Source organism: Saimiri boliviensis, chromosome 13 (assembly GCF_048565385.1).
Source record: "Saimiri boliviensis isolate mSaiBol1 chromosome 13, mSaiBol1.pri, whole genome shotgun sequence".
Lineage (NCBI taxonomy): Eukaryota > Metazoa > Chordata > Mammalia > Primates > Cebidae > Saimiri > Saimiri boliviensis.
Window position 1 is genome coordinate 85,386,812 of NC_133461.1, and position 18,359 is coordinate 85,405,170.

An 18,359-nucleotide genomic window follows, 5' to 3' on the forward strand; every position below is an offset into this window, starting at 1 on the left:
GATGTGATGGGATGCAACTGTAGTCCCATCTATTTGGGAGGGTGAGGTGGAAGGATCACTTGAGGAAGTCAAGGCTGCAGAGAGCCATGACTGTGCCGCTGCACTCCTGCCTGGGTGACAGAGTCAAACCTGGTCAATCAATCAGTTAATCAATGGACCATAAGGTAGGCAATACTGAAGGGCAGGAGGGGGAGTGGGTTTGGATATAAATAATAAAAATATAACTTAAAAAAAAGGGGGCAGTGTGGTGATGTGAGACTAGCAATGCATTTTAGGCCTTAAAATGAACTATGTGACTTTGGGAAAGTTACTTGAACTCTCAGAGTTTCAGTCTCCTTAGTTATAAAATAGACATTTTATATACAGTTCTTAAGAGTAGATGCTCAATTAATGTTTTCTTTCTTCCCATCCATTAAATAAAAGCCTACGAATCATTCAATCAAATGCCAGAATTCAAGCAGCTCAAGAGCTGGTTTGGCTTGAGACATCAGACAGTTAAGAGAGACATCTATCTGCTACTATTCCTCTTGCTCTGATTCTAGCAAGCCTATCTGTGCCATATGAATACAGAGTGCTCTACAGCAATGGCAGCAGAGACTGAGGTGATGCTTTGTGGGAGCCCAGATATTATTTCCGGCCCTACTGAGCCACTTAATCTCACTGGCAGCAAAACTCTGTCCTAAAGATAAAGGGGTAAGTTACATTATTTCAAAATTCAAAATTCAGTAACAGATACATTTTATTATGCGCATATTAAAAGATATGTAAGGATAAGCACCTAAGTGTTAATGATTGTCTCTGGGTCCTAGAATTTAACGACTTTTATTTTTTGCAGGATTGCCTGAAAATGTTTTTTCTTCTGAGAAGCATGTAGGATTTTGATTATCAGAGAAAAATTAAATAGAAAGTTTTGCCCTCATAACTAACCTGGAATTTTTAGTCATTCCCTTGTGTCCTGTTCCTTCTGCCCAGATCGATTAGGTATTCCTCATGCCCAGTCAGTCTTCATAAACAATGCCGCTGGAATAGAGCAGGTGTGAAACTGACAAACATCTGCAGTCTTTGTAACTGTGCACACCAAGCACTGCTGCCTTGGAAAATGCAGGTACTGGGCCTCTGTTTCATGGACATAACGAGCTTCAGAAAAAGCACTAGATGACCTCACCCCACAGAGATTAATGTTAAGAGATTTTATATTTGTGAGATACTCTATAGGCTCTCTGAACCTTCACAGGGTTTCTTCAGACTTGAGACAGAGAACTCAGTTCTAGTTAGCTTAGGTTGGTACTGGATAAATGGGAAATTCCAGGGACATGGCAGGTAAACAAGGAAGTAATCTGATTATTCACCAAAAGGTTATGTGCTCATCAGGTATCTAAGAGTACCAATCTAACAGAGCAAGCTTTTGTCTGAGAGAGGGAAGGGAGAAGGGAAGAAATGTAGAGGGTTAAGGTAGAATATTAGAGTAGGAAGACAAATTTAACTTTAAAAATTCCTCGATTTATCTTAAACTTAACTGTGCATCAAAACTACCCAAAGAGCTTTTAAAAGCCTAGAGTGGATGAAAATAATAAGAATAATAATTATTTTTTAAAAATACAGAGCCTAAGTCCCAGCCCAGATCTACAGAACCAGACTCCTTGGGGCTGGAGTATAGGCATCTTCACTACTCCAGAGTTCTGAAGCCTTTTGATACTTGCTTCATAAAAACTGAATTGAAAGGACAGGCTCTGTCTAAATTGAGTAAATACTCAAGTGTTGAATGCCTCCACCTTTAAGGGCACTATTATAATAAGGGAGTTCGAGACCAGCCTGACCAACATGGAGAAACCCCATCTCTACTAAAAATACAAAATTAGCTGGGCGTGGAGGCACTGCCTATAATCCCAGCTACTTGGGAGGCTGAGGCAGGAGAATTGCTTGAATCCGGGAAGCGGAGGCTGCAGTGAGCCAAGGTGGCACCATCGCACTCTAGACTGGGCAATAAGAACGAGACTGTGTCTCAAAAATAAATATAAATAAAATAAAACTATGGTCTGTTACCAAAAAAAATTTCATTATGTATTTCTGGATGTTAGATGCTGAGTACAGAAAACACAGAAAAACTATAGGTCTCATAATTATGAGGGACAAAAGACACATGAATGTACATATTTTTACACATACACACTAACAGTCACTGTGGACTGACTCTATGGCCCTTATTACTGCGTTGTGTAGCTGAGAAAACTGAGACACAGACAGGTTATAGGTAACTAAACCAAACTTACAAAGCTAGTAAATGACAAAATAAGTAGCCTAGAATTCAAGTCTCTGTTCTATCACTTGATGTATTGTATTGCTAGGGCTGCCATAGTGAAATACCAGAGTGAGGGCTTAAACATTTATTTATTTTCTCACAGTTCTAGAGGCCAGAAGCCCAAGATCTAGGTGTCCATAGGGTTGTTTCTCTTTAAGTCTCTATCCTTGCCTTGCAGATGGCTGCCTTCTCCTCAGTCCTCAAACGGCCCTTCCTCTGTGTGTATACATACCCGGTGTCTCTTTTTCTTCTTATAAGGACAGCAGTCATATTGGATTAGGGCTCCACCCCTAAGGGCCTCACTTGAACTTAATCATCTCTTTAAAAATCTTATCTCCAAATATGGTTATGTTTTGAGGTACTAGGAGCAGAGACGTCATCGTATGAATTCTGGGGAACACTATTCAGCCATCACACTTATTTGATGGTGTAACCTCAGGAAAGTTATTAGACTTTCTGAGGCCTCAGTTTCTTCAACTGGAAAACAAGTGCTTTTGAGAATCAAATGAGATAATTCACATAAAGTGCTTAGCAGAGCACCTGGCACACAGCATCATCACTTTACAGACGAGAAAAACAAAAATCAGAAATAGTGACTTACTCTTTCTTCATCTCCAAAGTAGAGTTCTCAATATATAATACTACCTTCTTGTAAAATCTAATGCACAATCTAGGAGAATTTAATGTAATTTATAATTCTTCCTCATTTCTTAACCTGATTTCTCAGGTCTTTTCAAACTTTATTACATACAAGGAAGAAAAAGAAAAGCTCAAATTAATGATCAATTCTATTAATAAAATCTCAGGCAGGTAGATGTACTACTTTCTCGAAATCATATGTCAACGTGACTCATCCTTTCTCCTAACTTGCAAAGGCAGTTGGCTGCAATCACACTGTGATGACACCTTGGAACAAATGTCCCCAAACTGCGGCATGCGGCCCCCTGAGACCATTTAACCGGTCCCCGCCGCACTTCAGGAAGGGGCACCTCTTTCACTGGTGGTCAGTGAGAGGAGCACAGTATGTGGCGGCCCTCCAACGGTCTGAGGGACAGTGAACTGGCCCCCTGTGTAAAAAGTTTGGGGACACCTGCCTTGGAAGATCAATACCTGCTGTAACTATTAGGAAAGGCAACTCCATACATTTTTTTTTTAATTAACAAATTATGAGTGTACTTTACAATTACGTATACTTTTACATACACTGTATCTATTTAATCCTCAGCCCAATTCTGGGATATTGTTTCATGCGGCTCTCCTAACAATCAGGTGCAGAAAGTATTATTCCTATTTTATAGCTGAGAGAACAGGAACACAAGTAAGTTTTTTTTTTTTTCTTCCTTAAAGGTCACAAAGCTTGTCAATAAGTGGCAGAATTACTGACAGGATTCTCACTGACACCTTCTACCCTGAAGCCAAGGTTCTCCACAGCAGGCCACTATCTACTCAGGCAAGTTGCAACACCTGGTTTTCTCACTCTTCATGCCTGGCGCAAATACTCAGCAAATACAGCACTCTGATTCAGGGGCAATCTTAACTAAGCTGCAGAATCTCTTTTATGTCCTCCATATGGGGCCACGTCTTTCGGACAACTCTGACCACCATCAACTCCCTGGAATGACAGCTCTTTTACAGCAAAAACCAATTTCCTTCTTCTCCAGAGTCTAGCACACTGGGTGCTCGTTTAAGTTCATTAGGTTCAGATATTCATGGAGAAATTGAGAGTTCAAGTGAATGTTTGTTGTAAAATCAAAACACAGAACACTCTTCCTTTAGTGATGGCAACGAGTACTTTTCAGTCACTACCATATAAAAACATTAACAAAAAGAAATGTTTATAAAAAAAAAAATCTCTCTCTTAAGGCCTCCAACAAAGACTAGCCTTCAGGGCCTTTCCACATCCCAAATCCTGCAATTCCATCATAGTCTACACCTGAGAAGTAGTGAAAATGACCAACTTGAGTACCAATTCTGAGTACAATGCAACTGGATTTGTCCATGTAGACCCAATGTAATGTTTTTAGTCTTGCAGTGTGCTTCCAGGAAAGCAACAGTTGTATGTGACAGGCAAGTCCCCAGTTCCCAGGGGGAAGGGCAATGGATAATCAAGTTGACCTGAGCCATAGTGAACTTGCCCTCATCAAGACACTGTGTTGTAAAAAGGTGCTATATTAAGAGAAATCATGCTAACTTTTATTTTCTTGAGAATACACTGCTGGCTGCTTGGATTTTTTTTTTTAACTTCAAATTTGTGTTGCTGTGAACAGTTGGTCAAGTTTTTACCCTGTCATGGAAACTATCTGGCCATTTTTGCACTGTTCTGGTATGCCAGAAAGGGAGGTGAGCAGAGCTTGCCAGAACAGAGTTCTAAGCTCTGTATGCTCTCCTGTAACTTCAGGGACTAGTGAATGTCCAGTTTGCTCATAACTGTTGCTTTGTATACCATCTTGTGCCTTGGCTACTACCACCTTCCTGGCTACCTATTTCACAGGGCTGTTGTAGGAGATTCAGAAAAAGTTTTGTGGTCCTGATAAAAAGAGTATTCAGCAGATAAATGGAAATGTAAAGTTAAGTATCACCAGCATTACATTTCCTGTCTGAATTAATCTTTACAAAGAACTCTGAGATCTGAGGCTGGCAAATTCACTAAAAAGGCAAAGAATAGCTTTAGGTTATCTTTGCTAAATCAAGTATCCTAAAAATATTCTTTTTTGATACCAAGAAATTTCAGAGAGAGGAGGCACACAAGTGAGTCTGTAGTTCTACAAATAGCCCAATTTCATTATCAGATTACTCACTATAATATTGAATATACACCATATACAAAGTATTAAGCTAGATACTATAAAGAATGATGTAAAGAACATTCTACATCCTTCTGTACTACAAGTACACTGTAAGATGTGACTTGTTTAGATTTCCTTCCTAAATAAGTAAAGATTTCTGGTTTCCCTGAACAAAGAAGGTGGAAGAACAAAATAATCTTTTTCTCTATTATGATTTTTCTGGCTTCATAGAAACATTTATTTTAGAACATGCTGGCAGAGTTATCTGTTAGTTTCCACTGATGAGTAGCAGGTTTCTCAAGAGTGACTGAGCTACACAGTGGCTGTGACTTCCAAAGATAATGTGATTAAATCTGACATGCACGACGTGGGGAAAGCAAAAAATCCCTGTGTCCTTCAAATTCAGTATGAAAAGTTAAAATTTATCATCAAAGAAAGAAGACCACCATTCTGTGGTTTAGAAAGCAGAAAAAAAAAGATGGGACAGAAATATTCCAAATAACTAGGAATCCAAGTCACTTGGGTTTCCTTGAACACTCTGCCATATTAAATCACATATGGCTCTGCAATGAAAAGAAGACTTAAGGCCTGTCTCACGACCCACTTCTACCACTGACAGAGCTTAAGAAAAAAACTTCAGACAATCTTTTAAAGTTATTCAATGAAAGACAGAAATAGTAGTATAGACATATAATGAAATAAGCTCATTAATGCTGGGTAAAAGACGTGTTGAGCAATTAGCCAGTGTCCTTATCCAATTAAGTTAAAACAGGAAGCCCCAAATTTCTTTAATGTTTTATGGTATTACAGTTTGCTAGACTGACTGTTCCAATAAATAAATTCTTTGCATGTGTTTACTTTTCCCCCTAGAGTTATGGCTGAATGGAACCAACTTCGTAAGATCTGCTTCATTTTTAATATCCTATTTTTCCAAAGCCACTGAGCTGATGTCCTTCAACAAATGGAAATAGTGACTTGCTCTTTCAGTAAAATTTAATTTAGCAAATTAAAGTAAATACTGAGAACCAGCTATCACGCCCAAACATGGAGGAATGAAGGGTTTATACCCAAGGCAACTAGGGGCATACTCACAAAGGAAATTTGTAGTACATCAAATGCAATTCTGAAGTTATGGTTCTACTGAAGCTGAACCATCTTTTGGGACAGCCAATCCCAAACAGGATTGCTGTATTTGGAATTCTGACACCAGATCGCCTAGGCAACTTCTTCACAGAAATGGAAAATAACACTCAGCCAGCTCCACGTCCCGTGGTGTAACCTCACATGGAGCACATGAACAGTTCTTAGTTATTATTATTTCTAAATGAAAAGTAGATTGACTTACATGGCTCTCTGGCAATGAACTGAGGTACAGTGTTGGGCAGAGGAGTACTGGGGTTTGGAGTCCCTACGAGTTTACTCTTGGCCATCTTCGTGTTTGCCTTAGCAAACTCTAGTCGCAGTGTTTGCGGGATTTCAGGATCAAAGCGGATGCCCTTTGGAAATAAAGAACAAATGGAAGATGTTTTCATTTCTTTATTCGAACCAGAACGGTGACAAAATAAACACCAGTAAAACCTGGTCTATCAGGAAAAAAGGTCATTCTTACTACTTACACAGGTCACATGAAAAATAACACCACAAAGAATCCCAAAAGTCAGTGAGATTTACTTTACTTAAAAAATTTAGTTACACAGATTTTTAATACTCCCCTTTTAGACAAAAACTTTCCAGTTTAAAATTTGAACCAGCAAATTCCTAGCACAGTTACACACTTTAATGTACAGTAATTTCAGTAACCTTTGACCCTATTCCTGAAAGTTTATCTAAAACAGATCATATTTAGTAAAATAAATCACAGACACTATGAAAGACAAGTTAGGGCAAGACAAGTCTAACTGGAACCCTTCCACCATTCAAGAATGCCTTCATTATTAAGCATCCAACATCATGAATTCTGGACCCTACGCATCAGAAAGATATCCCAAATACACTGCATTTTAAATGTTCACCCATGGGACCCACTCAGGTCCCATGATTATATGGTGTGGTCTATAAAGGGAGTCCTGAAAATGAGTCTCCTAAGAACACAGTTGCCATTTAGTGTTCTGAATGTACACACAAAGGCTTGTGGGCTCCAAAGCATCCCCTGCCCCCCACCATGCTTCTTAATGAGCTTCAAGAAAAGAAAGAGCAATATCCACAAAAATAAGAGTCTCTTACTCCAGAGACCAAGATGAACAACTCTGAACTTCACAGGCTCAGCTTCAAGGATACAAGGAAGAGCCTGTGGCTGGATGGTAATGGCATCAAGAGGAAATAAACGGGCAAAGGGAAGGAAAAAGAGGTCCCTAGAAAGGCCTAACAAAAGCTACAGGACCCTGATCCAGAAGTCCTGGAGTGGGTGGAATTTCTTCATGAGCATGACTCATTCATTCTGAGAAGAAACCAACTGAGGGCCGTAGCAAAAGGGTTGGGGAGAATACCCTTGTGCATACCTAATCAACACAGAAAAGCGAAGACAGTGCCCGTTTTGTGAAACATAAAAACAAATTTTCTTAAATTGGTGTTGGTTGTATGCGTTTTTTTCTTTTTAAATTTGGGAAACCTCAATATTATTTTGCCGAAAAAGTATACAAGGAAAAACAAAACCAAAAAACAAAGCTACATTCTGAAGCAGGCTGGGGTGACGTCACAAAGGCCCTCACTGAGATGGACCAATTTCCACCCTAACAAAGCTAGTGTCACAACAGAATAAATCTTTCCAAGAATGGACCTGCAGAATTGTGGTCTTTGCTGGGAGACAAGCACACTCCTTGGATGTCATGTACAGGCATGCTGTGAAAGGATATGCTCATTTGCACCACACTCCATCAGATACACATAGTAGCAACTTGCCATCAACTTCAGGGCATACTCCCTGGCACTAAACTTGACCAACCTTCCTGTGAAGGAGACACTTCCTAAATCTGAGCTCACATTATCGTGAGTCATGTGGCCCAGGCCACTGGGGATAACATGAAGAGTATCCTGGGACCTGGTCGTGGTCCTCTAGAGCGTCTAGCCTCAGAAAACGAGGTTGCATATGTGAATTCCATGCCTCAGCTCTTCCACTGGTGTTCCAGAATCAACTGAAGCTCCATATAATGTACTTGCCTCTTACACAACCTGGGCTGGTGGCTCAAGTCCTAAAACATGCTGAACTAAGTTTCCCTCACTCCCTGCCCCCTTCTTTATATCCCCTTCCTCCCATCTGAGCTAAAATAACATCAACATCATGTTCCAAATCAAAGTTCCAGCATCCTTATTTAAAAAAAAAAAAAAAAAGAAAAAAGCTCAGAAGTTAAAATGACCTAATTTGTTTGGCAGCTTATTCAGAGGCCAGAGGCTTAGAATACAAGCCACATTCCTCTAACATCTTTAGCAGCAATACCATATTTGGTAATCAATATCCTGCTCAACTAAGTTTCCATCCATAGGGATTAGCCAAGCCAAAAAACATTTTAAGCGTTAAGGGTTGATGAAGAGGAGAAAGAGAGGGGCAGGAGAAGGGAGAACACAGACATGAATAAGAGAAGAAAGAAAAGACGAAAGAGAGGCAGATAGGAAGAAGACAAGAGAAAAAACTTTCCTTGTGTTTTTAATTAAAGCCTACTAAGATTCTTTTCTGGCTACAATTACTTAACATTAAATGCTGTCAGGATAAGATTACCGCCAAGTGAAAGGGTGAACCTGTGTCTTTCAAAATCAACCTTTTCCTTTCTTGCTCATAATCCACCACTCTTCTCATAATGAACAGAGAACCTTTCTTTTCCAAATGTAAATGGTGTCCTATTTATTATATGGAACATAAGGACAGTTTCTGAGCATCAGTATATTAATTTCCAAATAAACAGTTACTTACAAGCACCCCAATCTGACTGGCTACAGGGACAGCCAAAAGTCTCAACTGATCCAGGTTCCATATAATTTACATGGACTGAATTCCCCACCCAGGACAAACTCTGGGAGATAAAGGACACTGCTGAGAAACAATGTATTCTTGTTAGTCCAGTATACTTAAGAGTGTACCAGGGCAGTTTCATGTCAGGGAGCCAGGGAAGGCACCAGAGGAAGTGATGGAAGAGCAAAAGTTCACCAGGTGCAGTTCAGGCAAGAGCTCAGCAAATTTCTCAGTAACAGGATGCAGAAACTGGAGTGGGGTGGGGTGGGAGGGGTCCGGGGTTGGGTGGCTGAACAAGCAGGCTAGGGTAAGATCACAAAAGACCTCTTATTACTGTTAGTGAGGACTTTGGAGTGTGTGCGTGGCTAAGCCATTAGGGTTTTAAAATGGGAGGATAATATGATCACCTTTATATAGCAGATCTGTGATCCTCAAATGTTAGCAGAATCAACTTGGGAGGACTTGCTAGAGTTTCTGATTCAGTAGCTCTGAGATGGAACCTAAGAATTTGTATTTGTAACAAGTTCAGGGTAATGCTGATGCTGCTTGTGCAGGGAGCACATTTGAGAATCACAGTGGTTGGCGGTAACTCTAGTGGTGTAAAAAAGACAGACTCAGTGAGAGACTGGAACAGATCAGACATCACACCATTACAGCAGCCCATGAAGAGAAGCTGGGTGAGATGGCTACTGCCCTTTAAGCCTTCTTCTTTGGGAAGGGTACTCAGGGTCCAATGTCTGTGTTCTATGCCTTCATTCCTCTGACCACAGTTGCCTACTTAAGGGGCAGCTGCAGCCCAAAATGACAAAAACTGTTTTCTCTTTAAAAGATTTCAACCTTGAGCCTATATAGAGACACAGAAAATGGTGTTGACCAAGGTGGAGTCACCTTAACAGCCTCTCACTAGAGAAAAATTCTCCAAATTCCTGTCACTGACGTCTTCAGAGCACCCTCATGCCTGAAAGAGTCTTGGTTAGTTGGTACAATAAACAGTGCTTCAATTCTGTGAACTTCAGGCTCCCAGTGTCCTTACAAATGGTTCTACACTGAGGTCAGTCCATCAGTCCTTGACAATGAGTTTTAGGGACAATGGAATGATTCATTTAGAGAAAAAAGTTAAAAACAACGCAGAGCTATAAATACATATTGAGAAAAATGCCTATGGCTAGATTAAGTCAAAAAAAGGTACTCAACAATGTTTAGTAGTATGGGGGTAGAGGAGACTGTATATACATGTGCATCTATACTTCCCTGTTTAAGTCTAGAAAGGTTGAGAATGAGACACCCAATCTGTTAATAGCAGTCAACTTAACAGGAGTGGTGCAGGAGTGGGAGAGAGCATAGACTTTTGCACAATTTTGCATCATTTGAAATTTTTACAAATATGTGTAATTTATAAAATCCAACACAGAATTTAAAAATAAAAGGAGAGAGGGAGAATAAGGGATTTCCTACTGGGACACAACACTCAACCAACTATGTTTTAAAAAACTAGTTACTTTTTAAAAAGAACTTTATTCTGAAATAATTTCAGACTTACAGAAACACTGCAGACATACCCTTTGCCCAGATTTCTAAGATGTTAGCATTTTACCACATTTAACACACACACACACACACACACACACACGCACACAGTGTTTTCCCTGAACTGATTAAAAGTAAGTAGCAAACATGATATTCTTCTCCCCTTTACTTACCCTCTGACTTCCTAAAAACAAGGACATCTCTTTGCCTTCCTGATCTAAGATCTAGTTCAATATCACACATAGCACTTAGTTGTCATCACTTTAGTCTCCTGGAAGAGTTCTTTAGTCCATACCTTTCATGAGCTTGATATTTTTGAAAACTGTAAGCTATTTATTTTGTAGAATGGCCCTCAATTTGGGTTTTTTTTTTTTTTGATGGGGGCGTTTAGATTCAGGTTATGTGGTTTTTGGCAGGAAGATCAGAGATGTGTGTCCTGCATAATGCATAATATCAAGAGGCACATGGTGTCACTTTTGTCCCATTACAAATGATATTAGCTTTGACCATGTGCCAAGTTTCTCTACTGTAAAGATACTATTTTCCCTTTTTAACTAGTAAGTTTCTTATAGACAGATATTTCCAGACTATATAAATACCTTGTTTTTTTAAAAATTACTACTTTTAACATCTATTAATAATTCTTACTAGAAGCAACTGTTACTATTGTAGTTGCCAAATGGTGCTTTGATAGTCTCTTTGCTCCTTCCCCCTCACCCCTCAGCAACCCCCCAAGACATAGTCTTGCTCTGTCACCCAGACTACAGTGCGACAGCATGATCTTGACACACTAACTCCACCTCCCGGGTTCAGGCAATTCTCCTGCCTCAGCCTCCCGAGTAGCTGGGATTACAGACACCCACCACATCTGGCCTCATTGCTCCTTTTACATACCATGTATCAGTTTTCGACTCCATGGAAAAGCTCTCCCTTCTGCCCAATTTGTTAATAAATTATTTAAATCAGTAATGACTTACAGAGTTCTATTTTCCTCTATGCTTTGTAATTCATTACTATCATTATTTTGGTGTCCAAGTGTCCCCGAGTTGTGTACACACGCATGCTCTCACATGCAGATCTACTTGTCTGCATCATATAGAGATATTTAAAATGTATTCCGATGTATTAAAGTTCATACTGATAGCTCCAATTCCAATTAAACACCATTTGGTTTATTCTGTCCCTATCATTTGCATATTTTTAACTCCTCTAATATCGAGAATCCTAGCCCTCATTATCTACTACACATTTATTTGCTCAATACAAAAACACACATTAGTTTCAAAATTGCTAACCAATGCCACTATAAATATCTATTAACTATAACTTTTTGTTTACAGTTTTTTGTCTTTAAATGTTGCCAACATGAGTATTATTTGGATTATCTGTGGGTTAGTTTCCCCATTCCCCCCACCTTTAGTGTGGTTGTGTTAATTCATTTGTAATACAGTTAGATTCATTTGTTTGTCTTCAATTTGTAGTCTTTCCCCATCCTTGTTGTCTCCTCTTTGCCTATGTATTCACAGCAAGTAAAACTATTCTACCATTTCCAAAGTGAAAGCTGATTTATCTTTCTGCTAACCCACTTAACGAGTAAGTATTATAAATGTTGACTAAAAGCTGAGGACCTAGGATTCTAACTCTCCTCCCCACCTGTCGTGCCTTCCTGAGATGCTGAACCTCTCCAAGGAAGCTTCTAAGTAATCAAAGGTTCTACCTCCTCTGGGATAGTCATAGGTCACTCCTTTAAGAGCTTCCTATCAGATTCTGCTAGAGCTTCCTACACTCCTGATCTTTGATCCAGCAGATCTGAGGCAAATGTACTGAACTAGATGAAACTGCCTTTTATTACAGGATAAAAACAGTAAGGTAGTAAGATCCCACCTGATAAGTTAACGGCTTCTTCAATGGATTCTAACAATCTTTACACTTCCCTTTTCTCCACACCAACTCCCAATGAAAACCCACAGCCAATGAAACTCTTAAATCAAGATCAAATTTGCTACTGATCCCTCTCTGACCTTGTAATCTAATTGATTTCACTACCTGGATCTTGTTTTATCTCCCCTCCTCCACACCACCCCAGATACTCTGAGGGTTAGAGCTCCAAAATGCCTTTTCAGGGTTCCCCAGTTAACATCCAGAGCTGCTTCAGAACCTGCTGTTAAATCCTTTAAGACTCAGAGCTCTGTCAGGTGGTAGCTGATCTACCTGGTAACCACTGCTGGCCTTTCTTACCAATTGACTGAACTGTTTACAAATTTCTTTCTCCTTGTCAAAGTGGTGATTTCCATCCTGCCAGGCATAAGACATCAGACAGTGTAGTGGGGCTGAGGTGTGGGAACAGTGAAGTGATTCCCTTCCAAATTATCAGGAATTACCAAGCATTGAACAAGAGTTTAACCACTGTTGATTACTGGGGGGAAAAAATGGCACATAAAACCATGTCCAAGAGGAAGGAGGAACTCAATTCTCAGGAGTAACTAAAGAGAATGGCATATGCTGCTGATAGTGTGGGTTATTTTTTAGCCATTTATTAGTATATTCAAACTCATTGGGAATATGACTTGGTTGGGCTTTTAGTAAACAACTATCTGGATTTCTCAGTCACCACTTGGCCTCTTCCGTAAGAAACTTAGTGCTTACATAACGAGTATCCTCCTCTACAGCTGACTAGAAAAAGTGATAACTAAATCAGTTGAGACGAAGACTGCTATTACCTATTCTTGCACGTTATACTCAAAAGATTTCAAGTCATAACCGTACATGTGACAGATATGAGCAAGATATTCAGAGGTTGGATGTGGCTTCATTACATCATACTATATTCAAAAGATTTCTTTCATTCAACCACTAAAATGTCTCTGAGTCCTTTGTTGCTAAGTGATCAAACGTTAAAGTCTATTTATGACTTAAGTTTCTACTTAACCTATTTAATGTTGATTTAACTGAAAAGTCGTTCTTACAACCTAACATTCAGCCTATTATTAAAGAGTACATTTCAATGACTTCTAGTATAGTCACAGAACTGTGTGACTATCACCACTTTATAGGTTTAGAAGCTCTTCATTAATAAGAAATTTGACACCCAGCCAGGCATGGGGAGGCAGATCACTTGAGGTCAGGAGCTCAAGACCAACCTGCCCAACATAGTGAAATCCATTACTACTGCTACTACAAAAAAAAAAAAAAAAAAAAAAAAAAAAAAGCCAGGCATGGTGGCTTATGCCTGTAATCCCAGCTACTCAAGAGGCTGAGGTGGGAGAATCACTTGAACCCAGTAGGCAGGGGTTGCAATGAGCTAAGATGGCACTACTGCACTCTAGGCTGGGCAGCACAGCAAGACTCCATCTCAAAAAAAAAAAAAAAAAAAAAAAAGAGGCCAGGTGCTGTAACTTACTCCTGTAATCCCAGCACTTTGGGAGGTCGAGGTGGGCGGATCACAAGGTCAGAAGATCAAGACCATCCTGGCTAACACAGTAAAACCTCGTCTCTACCAAAAATACAAAACAATTAGCCATGCAGTGACTACACTGTTTACTTTATTGTTGAATAGTATTCCATTTTATGGACCTATCACAATTTGGTTATCCTTTCATCAACTGATGGGCACTGGGTTGTTTGAACTTTTTGGCTGCTATGAGTAAAGCTGCTATGATACCTATGTACAAATTTTTGTGTGAGCGTATGTTTTCAATTCTCTAGGAGTGAAACTGCTGTCATACATGAAATCTATGTTAACTTTTTTGAAGAACTGCCAAACTGTTTTCTAAAGCAGCTAAGGCCAGGTGTGGTAGCTCACAGGACTGTCATCTTACTGCTTTGGGAGGCTGAGGTAGGAGGATTTCTTGAGGCCAGAAGTTTGAGACCAATTTGGTCGACACAGTGAAACCTGGTTCTACTAAAAATAAAAATTAAAACTTAGGCATGTAGGAATGTGCCTGTAGTCTCAACTACTTGAGAGGCTGAGACAGGAGGATCACTTGAGCCCAGGAGTTCGAGCTTGTAGTGAGCTATGTTGCCACTTTATTCCAGTCTAAGGAGAAAGAACTAGAAACTGTCTCAAAAATAAACAAAGTAGCTATATCATTTCAATCCATCTACCCATATATGCATCCAAGTACCAGACAGTTGTTGTTACCTTTTTTATTTTAGCCACCCTAATAGGAGTGAAGTGATATCTCATTGTGATTTCGATGTGCATTTCTTTTTACTATTTATATTTTAAAACATTTTATAGAGAGAGCTAAGAATAAAAGTCTTCTACTGTCTTCTTTTTTTGAGACAGTTTCACTCTGTCACCTGGGCTGGAGTGCAGTGGCATAATTTTGGGTCACTGCAACCTCTGCCTCCTGGGTTCAAGCACTTCTACAGGTAGGTGTGTGTCACCACACCCACCTGATTTTTAAAAATTTCTAGTAGCAATGGGATTTTGCCATGTTGGTCAAGCTGGTCTTAAACTCCTGACCTCAAGTGATCTGTCTGCTTCAGCCTCTCAAAGTGCTGGGATTACAGGCGTGAGCCACAATAAAAGCCATCTACTATTTTCAAAGAGCATTTTGGTCACAAGAAAAGGAAATATCCTGGGGACCACAAATCTTTCAATAGGAGAAAAGGAAATGAAGTAAAAACTGACTTTTTTGCCTTTATAAAAGTTAAAAACATAAGTTAGGAATATAAACCATTTCTTAAAATTGATAACTATTTGTTATTTCCATCAGAAACTAGGAAGTAAATACATACTTGAGAGAGATTCTAAGCTCTCAAATATTGGTCCATAATTAAAATGTATTTACAGTTTTTTGAATATTGTCAGCTTTCTCTGCCATAGGCATCATAAAATATTTAAGCATATTAGAAACAGAAACAAGGAAAGGTATACCCACAAGTTCACCCAGGAGTCTGTGAAAACAATCATTACATTCACTTGGAGCCTTAAATGACTCCATGATAGGTCACAGACAAACCCGCATTTGGGTAATCTATTACAGTGGAGAGCATAAGACTTGCTGAGACAACAGTGTGCAGGTGGGTTAAAAATGAACGAGTAGAAGTTTTCCACCATTTATTAACAACATATCATTGCACTGTAAGTGAAAACTTGTGACACTCTTTTTTTTTTTTTGAGATGGAGTCTCCCTCTATAGCCCAGGCTGGAGTACAGTGGCATGATCTTGCCTCACTGCAACCTCCACCTCCCAGGCTCAAGTGATTCTTTTGCCTCAGCCTCCCAAGTAGCTGGGACTAAAGATGCATGCCACCATGCCCAGCTAATTTTTCTATTTTTAGTAGAGAGGGAGTTTCACCATATTGGCCAAGCTGGTATTGAACTCCTGACCTCGGGATCTGCCCACCTTGGCCTCACAAAGTGCTGGGATTTCAAGTGTGAGCCACCATGCCCAGCCTCAAACGTTTTTAAAATACAAAACTATCTATAAGTAACGATCACAGGAAAGGGAAGCTGACAGAGAACTGGGTCAGGTTCTCTGATGCTAAGTAATACTGATTTGTCTACATAAATAATGAAATTCATGAATTTTTAGTACTGAACTTTTGGGGTCATCTAACCTAGTTCTCAGCCATCAGTAGTACTCCTCTTTGTCCTTTTCCCCTACTGCTTAGAGGTTGCAGTGATCCAAAATCATGCCACTGCACTACAGCCCAGGTGACACAGTGAGACTCTGTCTCAAAAAAAGAAAACATCAGAAGACTTTTATTCTTAGCTCTCTCTATAAAATGTTTTAAAATATCAACAGTATACAGAAATCCACATTGAAATCACAAGGAGATATCTAAGGGCTGTTATATATGTTTTATTACACCTGAGGGCTGTTATATGTTTTATTCTCAGCTTTCATTATAAAATGTTTTAACATATAAACAGTATACAGAAATGCACATCGAAATCACAATGAGGTATTTGAGGGCTGTTACATAACTGAAGACCATACAGGCATTCATTAGGCAGGAGGCAGCAAGATGATAAAGTCCTACAAGGAGCAGGATTGTCCCATATAATGTAAGAATTCTCATCCAAACTGCCAACAGGCTTCCCAACACTGATGAAAAAAGATCCAGAAAAATAATTTGCCTAAGTTCCCAGCTAACTACGTACAAAATCCACATCACAATCCAATTTTTTGATTCCCAATAGAGTATGTGTGTGTGTGAGAGAGGACATTACAGTTCTGCTAGGTTTTTTATTTTATAAAGACTACATTGTTTTCAGATAATAACTGAGGCTGTTGTTCAGTTTGCATTGTGATGAAACTTAGGTAGATACGGGTTCCAACAGAGAATGAACAAGTGAAGGAAAGAATCTGCCAGATGTAAACCATATTTCATACTTTTCCTAAATAAGGGCATTGCTTGCAAAGACATCAGGACTGTTAATACAAAAGCCTGTGCTTGCTAGGTTATTGCCCGATGAGAAACTGTATCACACCAATTATGCCTCATTCCTTTTCTTAATCCAATTAACTCCTAGTGCTTGACCTGGCTTTACCTTAGAATACTCTGATTTAGTACTTCTTTTTTCCTTGCCTAAATCAGTCATTTTAAAGTATGTGTCCCTTTCCATTGGCCAAACAGCTATACTGCACTTTGGAGAAAGAGACCCCTTTCCCACGGCTTTCTGTGGTATATGTGGCCATGGAGCCATTCCATGTGATGCTGGGCCATGAGTCCAAATACGGTTCCTTGCTTGATTACCTAATTCAACCTAACACTTCCAGCTACTGCATTATCTTGTAGCCAGTTTTTTTATTTTTAAACTCTTGAATTAAAAAAAAAAAAAAATCATAATTGTTTCTAAACCAGATGTTCCATAAAATGCATCAAAATTTTATTCTCTTTTGAAGGTTTTAGTAACAGAAAGAGTATGTTTCCATGTCTAGTCTAGAATGTTTCCACAGGTTTATCTTTGATTTCAAGCCCGTGTAATTTCTCCTCTGATAATATCTGTAACCAGCTAAGTTATAAAATAATCATCTTGGCCATGACAGAGAAGCCTAATCTCATCCTCATTAACCAGAGGCATAAAAAAATTTTAATATTTCCTAGTAACTAGGCTTTTTAAAATACAATGTGTATTTGGCTTCACTTTTATTCCTGTGAATAAACTGTGGCATTCAAACTCACACACCCTCCTACCACTAAGCCAGACTTCTATGGTGAAAACAACACATTGTTTAAGGTAGGATGTACCTGCTCCATAACAAACTGGGGAAAACCTCATGTCTGCTCCCGAACCTAGAAGTATCAACAAAAGCAACCAGGAGAAGATAGTCTTGGTTAATCAATCCCCTCCTAAACTGGCAGACATATTGAGAAAACTATTTGTCCAGGAGTACCGCTAGCTGTAGTTAATTATAGTCACAATTTTAAAAGAGACATCCCAACTCAAGGTCACACTCAATTTTGTAGAACCTCCCCATGAACAAGAGGCTTACGTTGTAACAATCAGGAATGTAGACTTTGGAGTCTGACTTCCTAGATTCAAACACTACTCCACTATTGACCTTGGATATACTGTTCAACCTTTCTGTGATTCAGTTTCCTCTGCTGTAAACTGGGTATGAATATAATCCATATTTCACAGCATTCATTGTGAAGATTAAATAAAATCTTGTAAATGTCTAGATGAATGCCTGGCATTTGATAAACACTAATCCCTACCACCTAGTGCTTATCAGCTATGGAGCTCTTCTTCCAAATCTGAACCAATAGGGATTCTTCTCCTGTGCCCTTTTTAGAGACGTTCTTCTGTTACTTAGAGAAAGATGAGATTCATACTCTGCTCTGA

The 18,359-nt window shown here is 39.3% G+C and overlaps 1 protein-coding gene across 6 annotated transcripts in view; it reads right to left on the reverse strand.

Annotated features, from left to right (window-relative positions):
- Nucleotides 1-18,359, reverse strand: part of RBPMS (RNA binding protein, mRNA processing factor) — a 189,543-nt gene that overhangs the window by 56,818 nt on the left and 114,366 nt on the right. For all 6 annotated transcript variants that reach the window (XM_074383903.1, XM_074383905.1, XM_074383904.1 and 3 more), the window contains exon 5: nucleotides 6,431-6,581. In XM_074383903.1, the coding sequence (XP_074240004.1) occupies nucleotides 6,431-6,581 (151 nt within the window). The remainder of the gene's footprint in view (nucleotides 1-6,430; nucleotides 6,582-18,359) is intronic.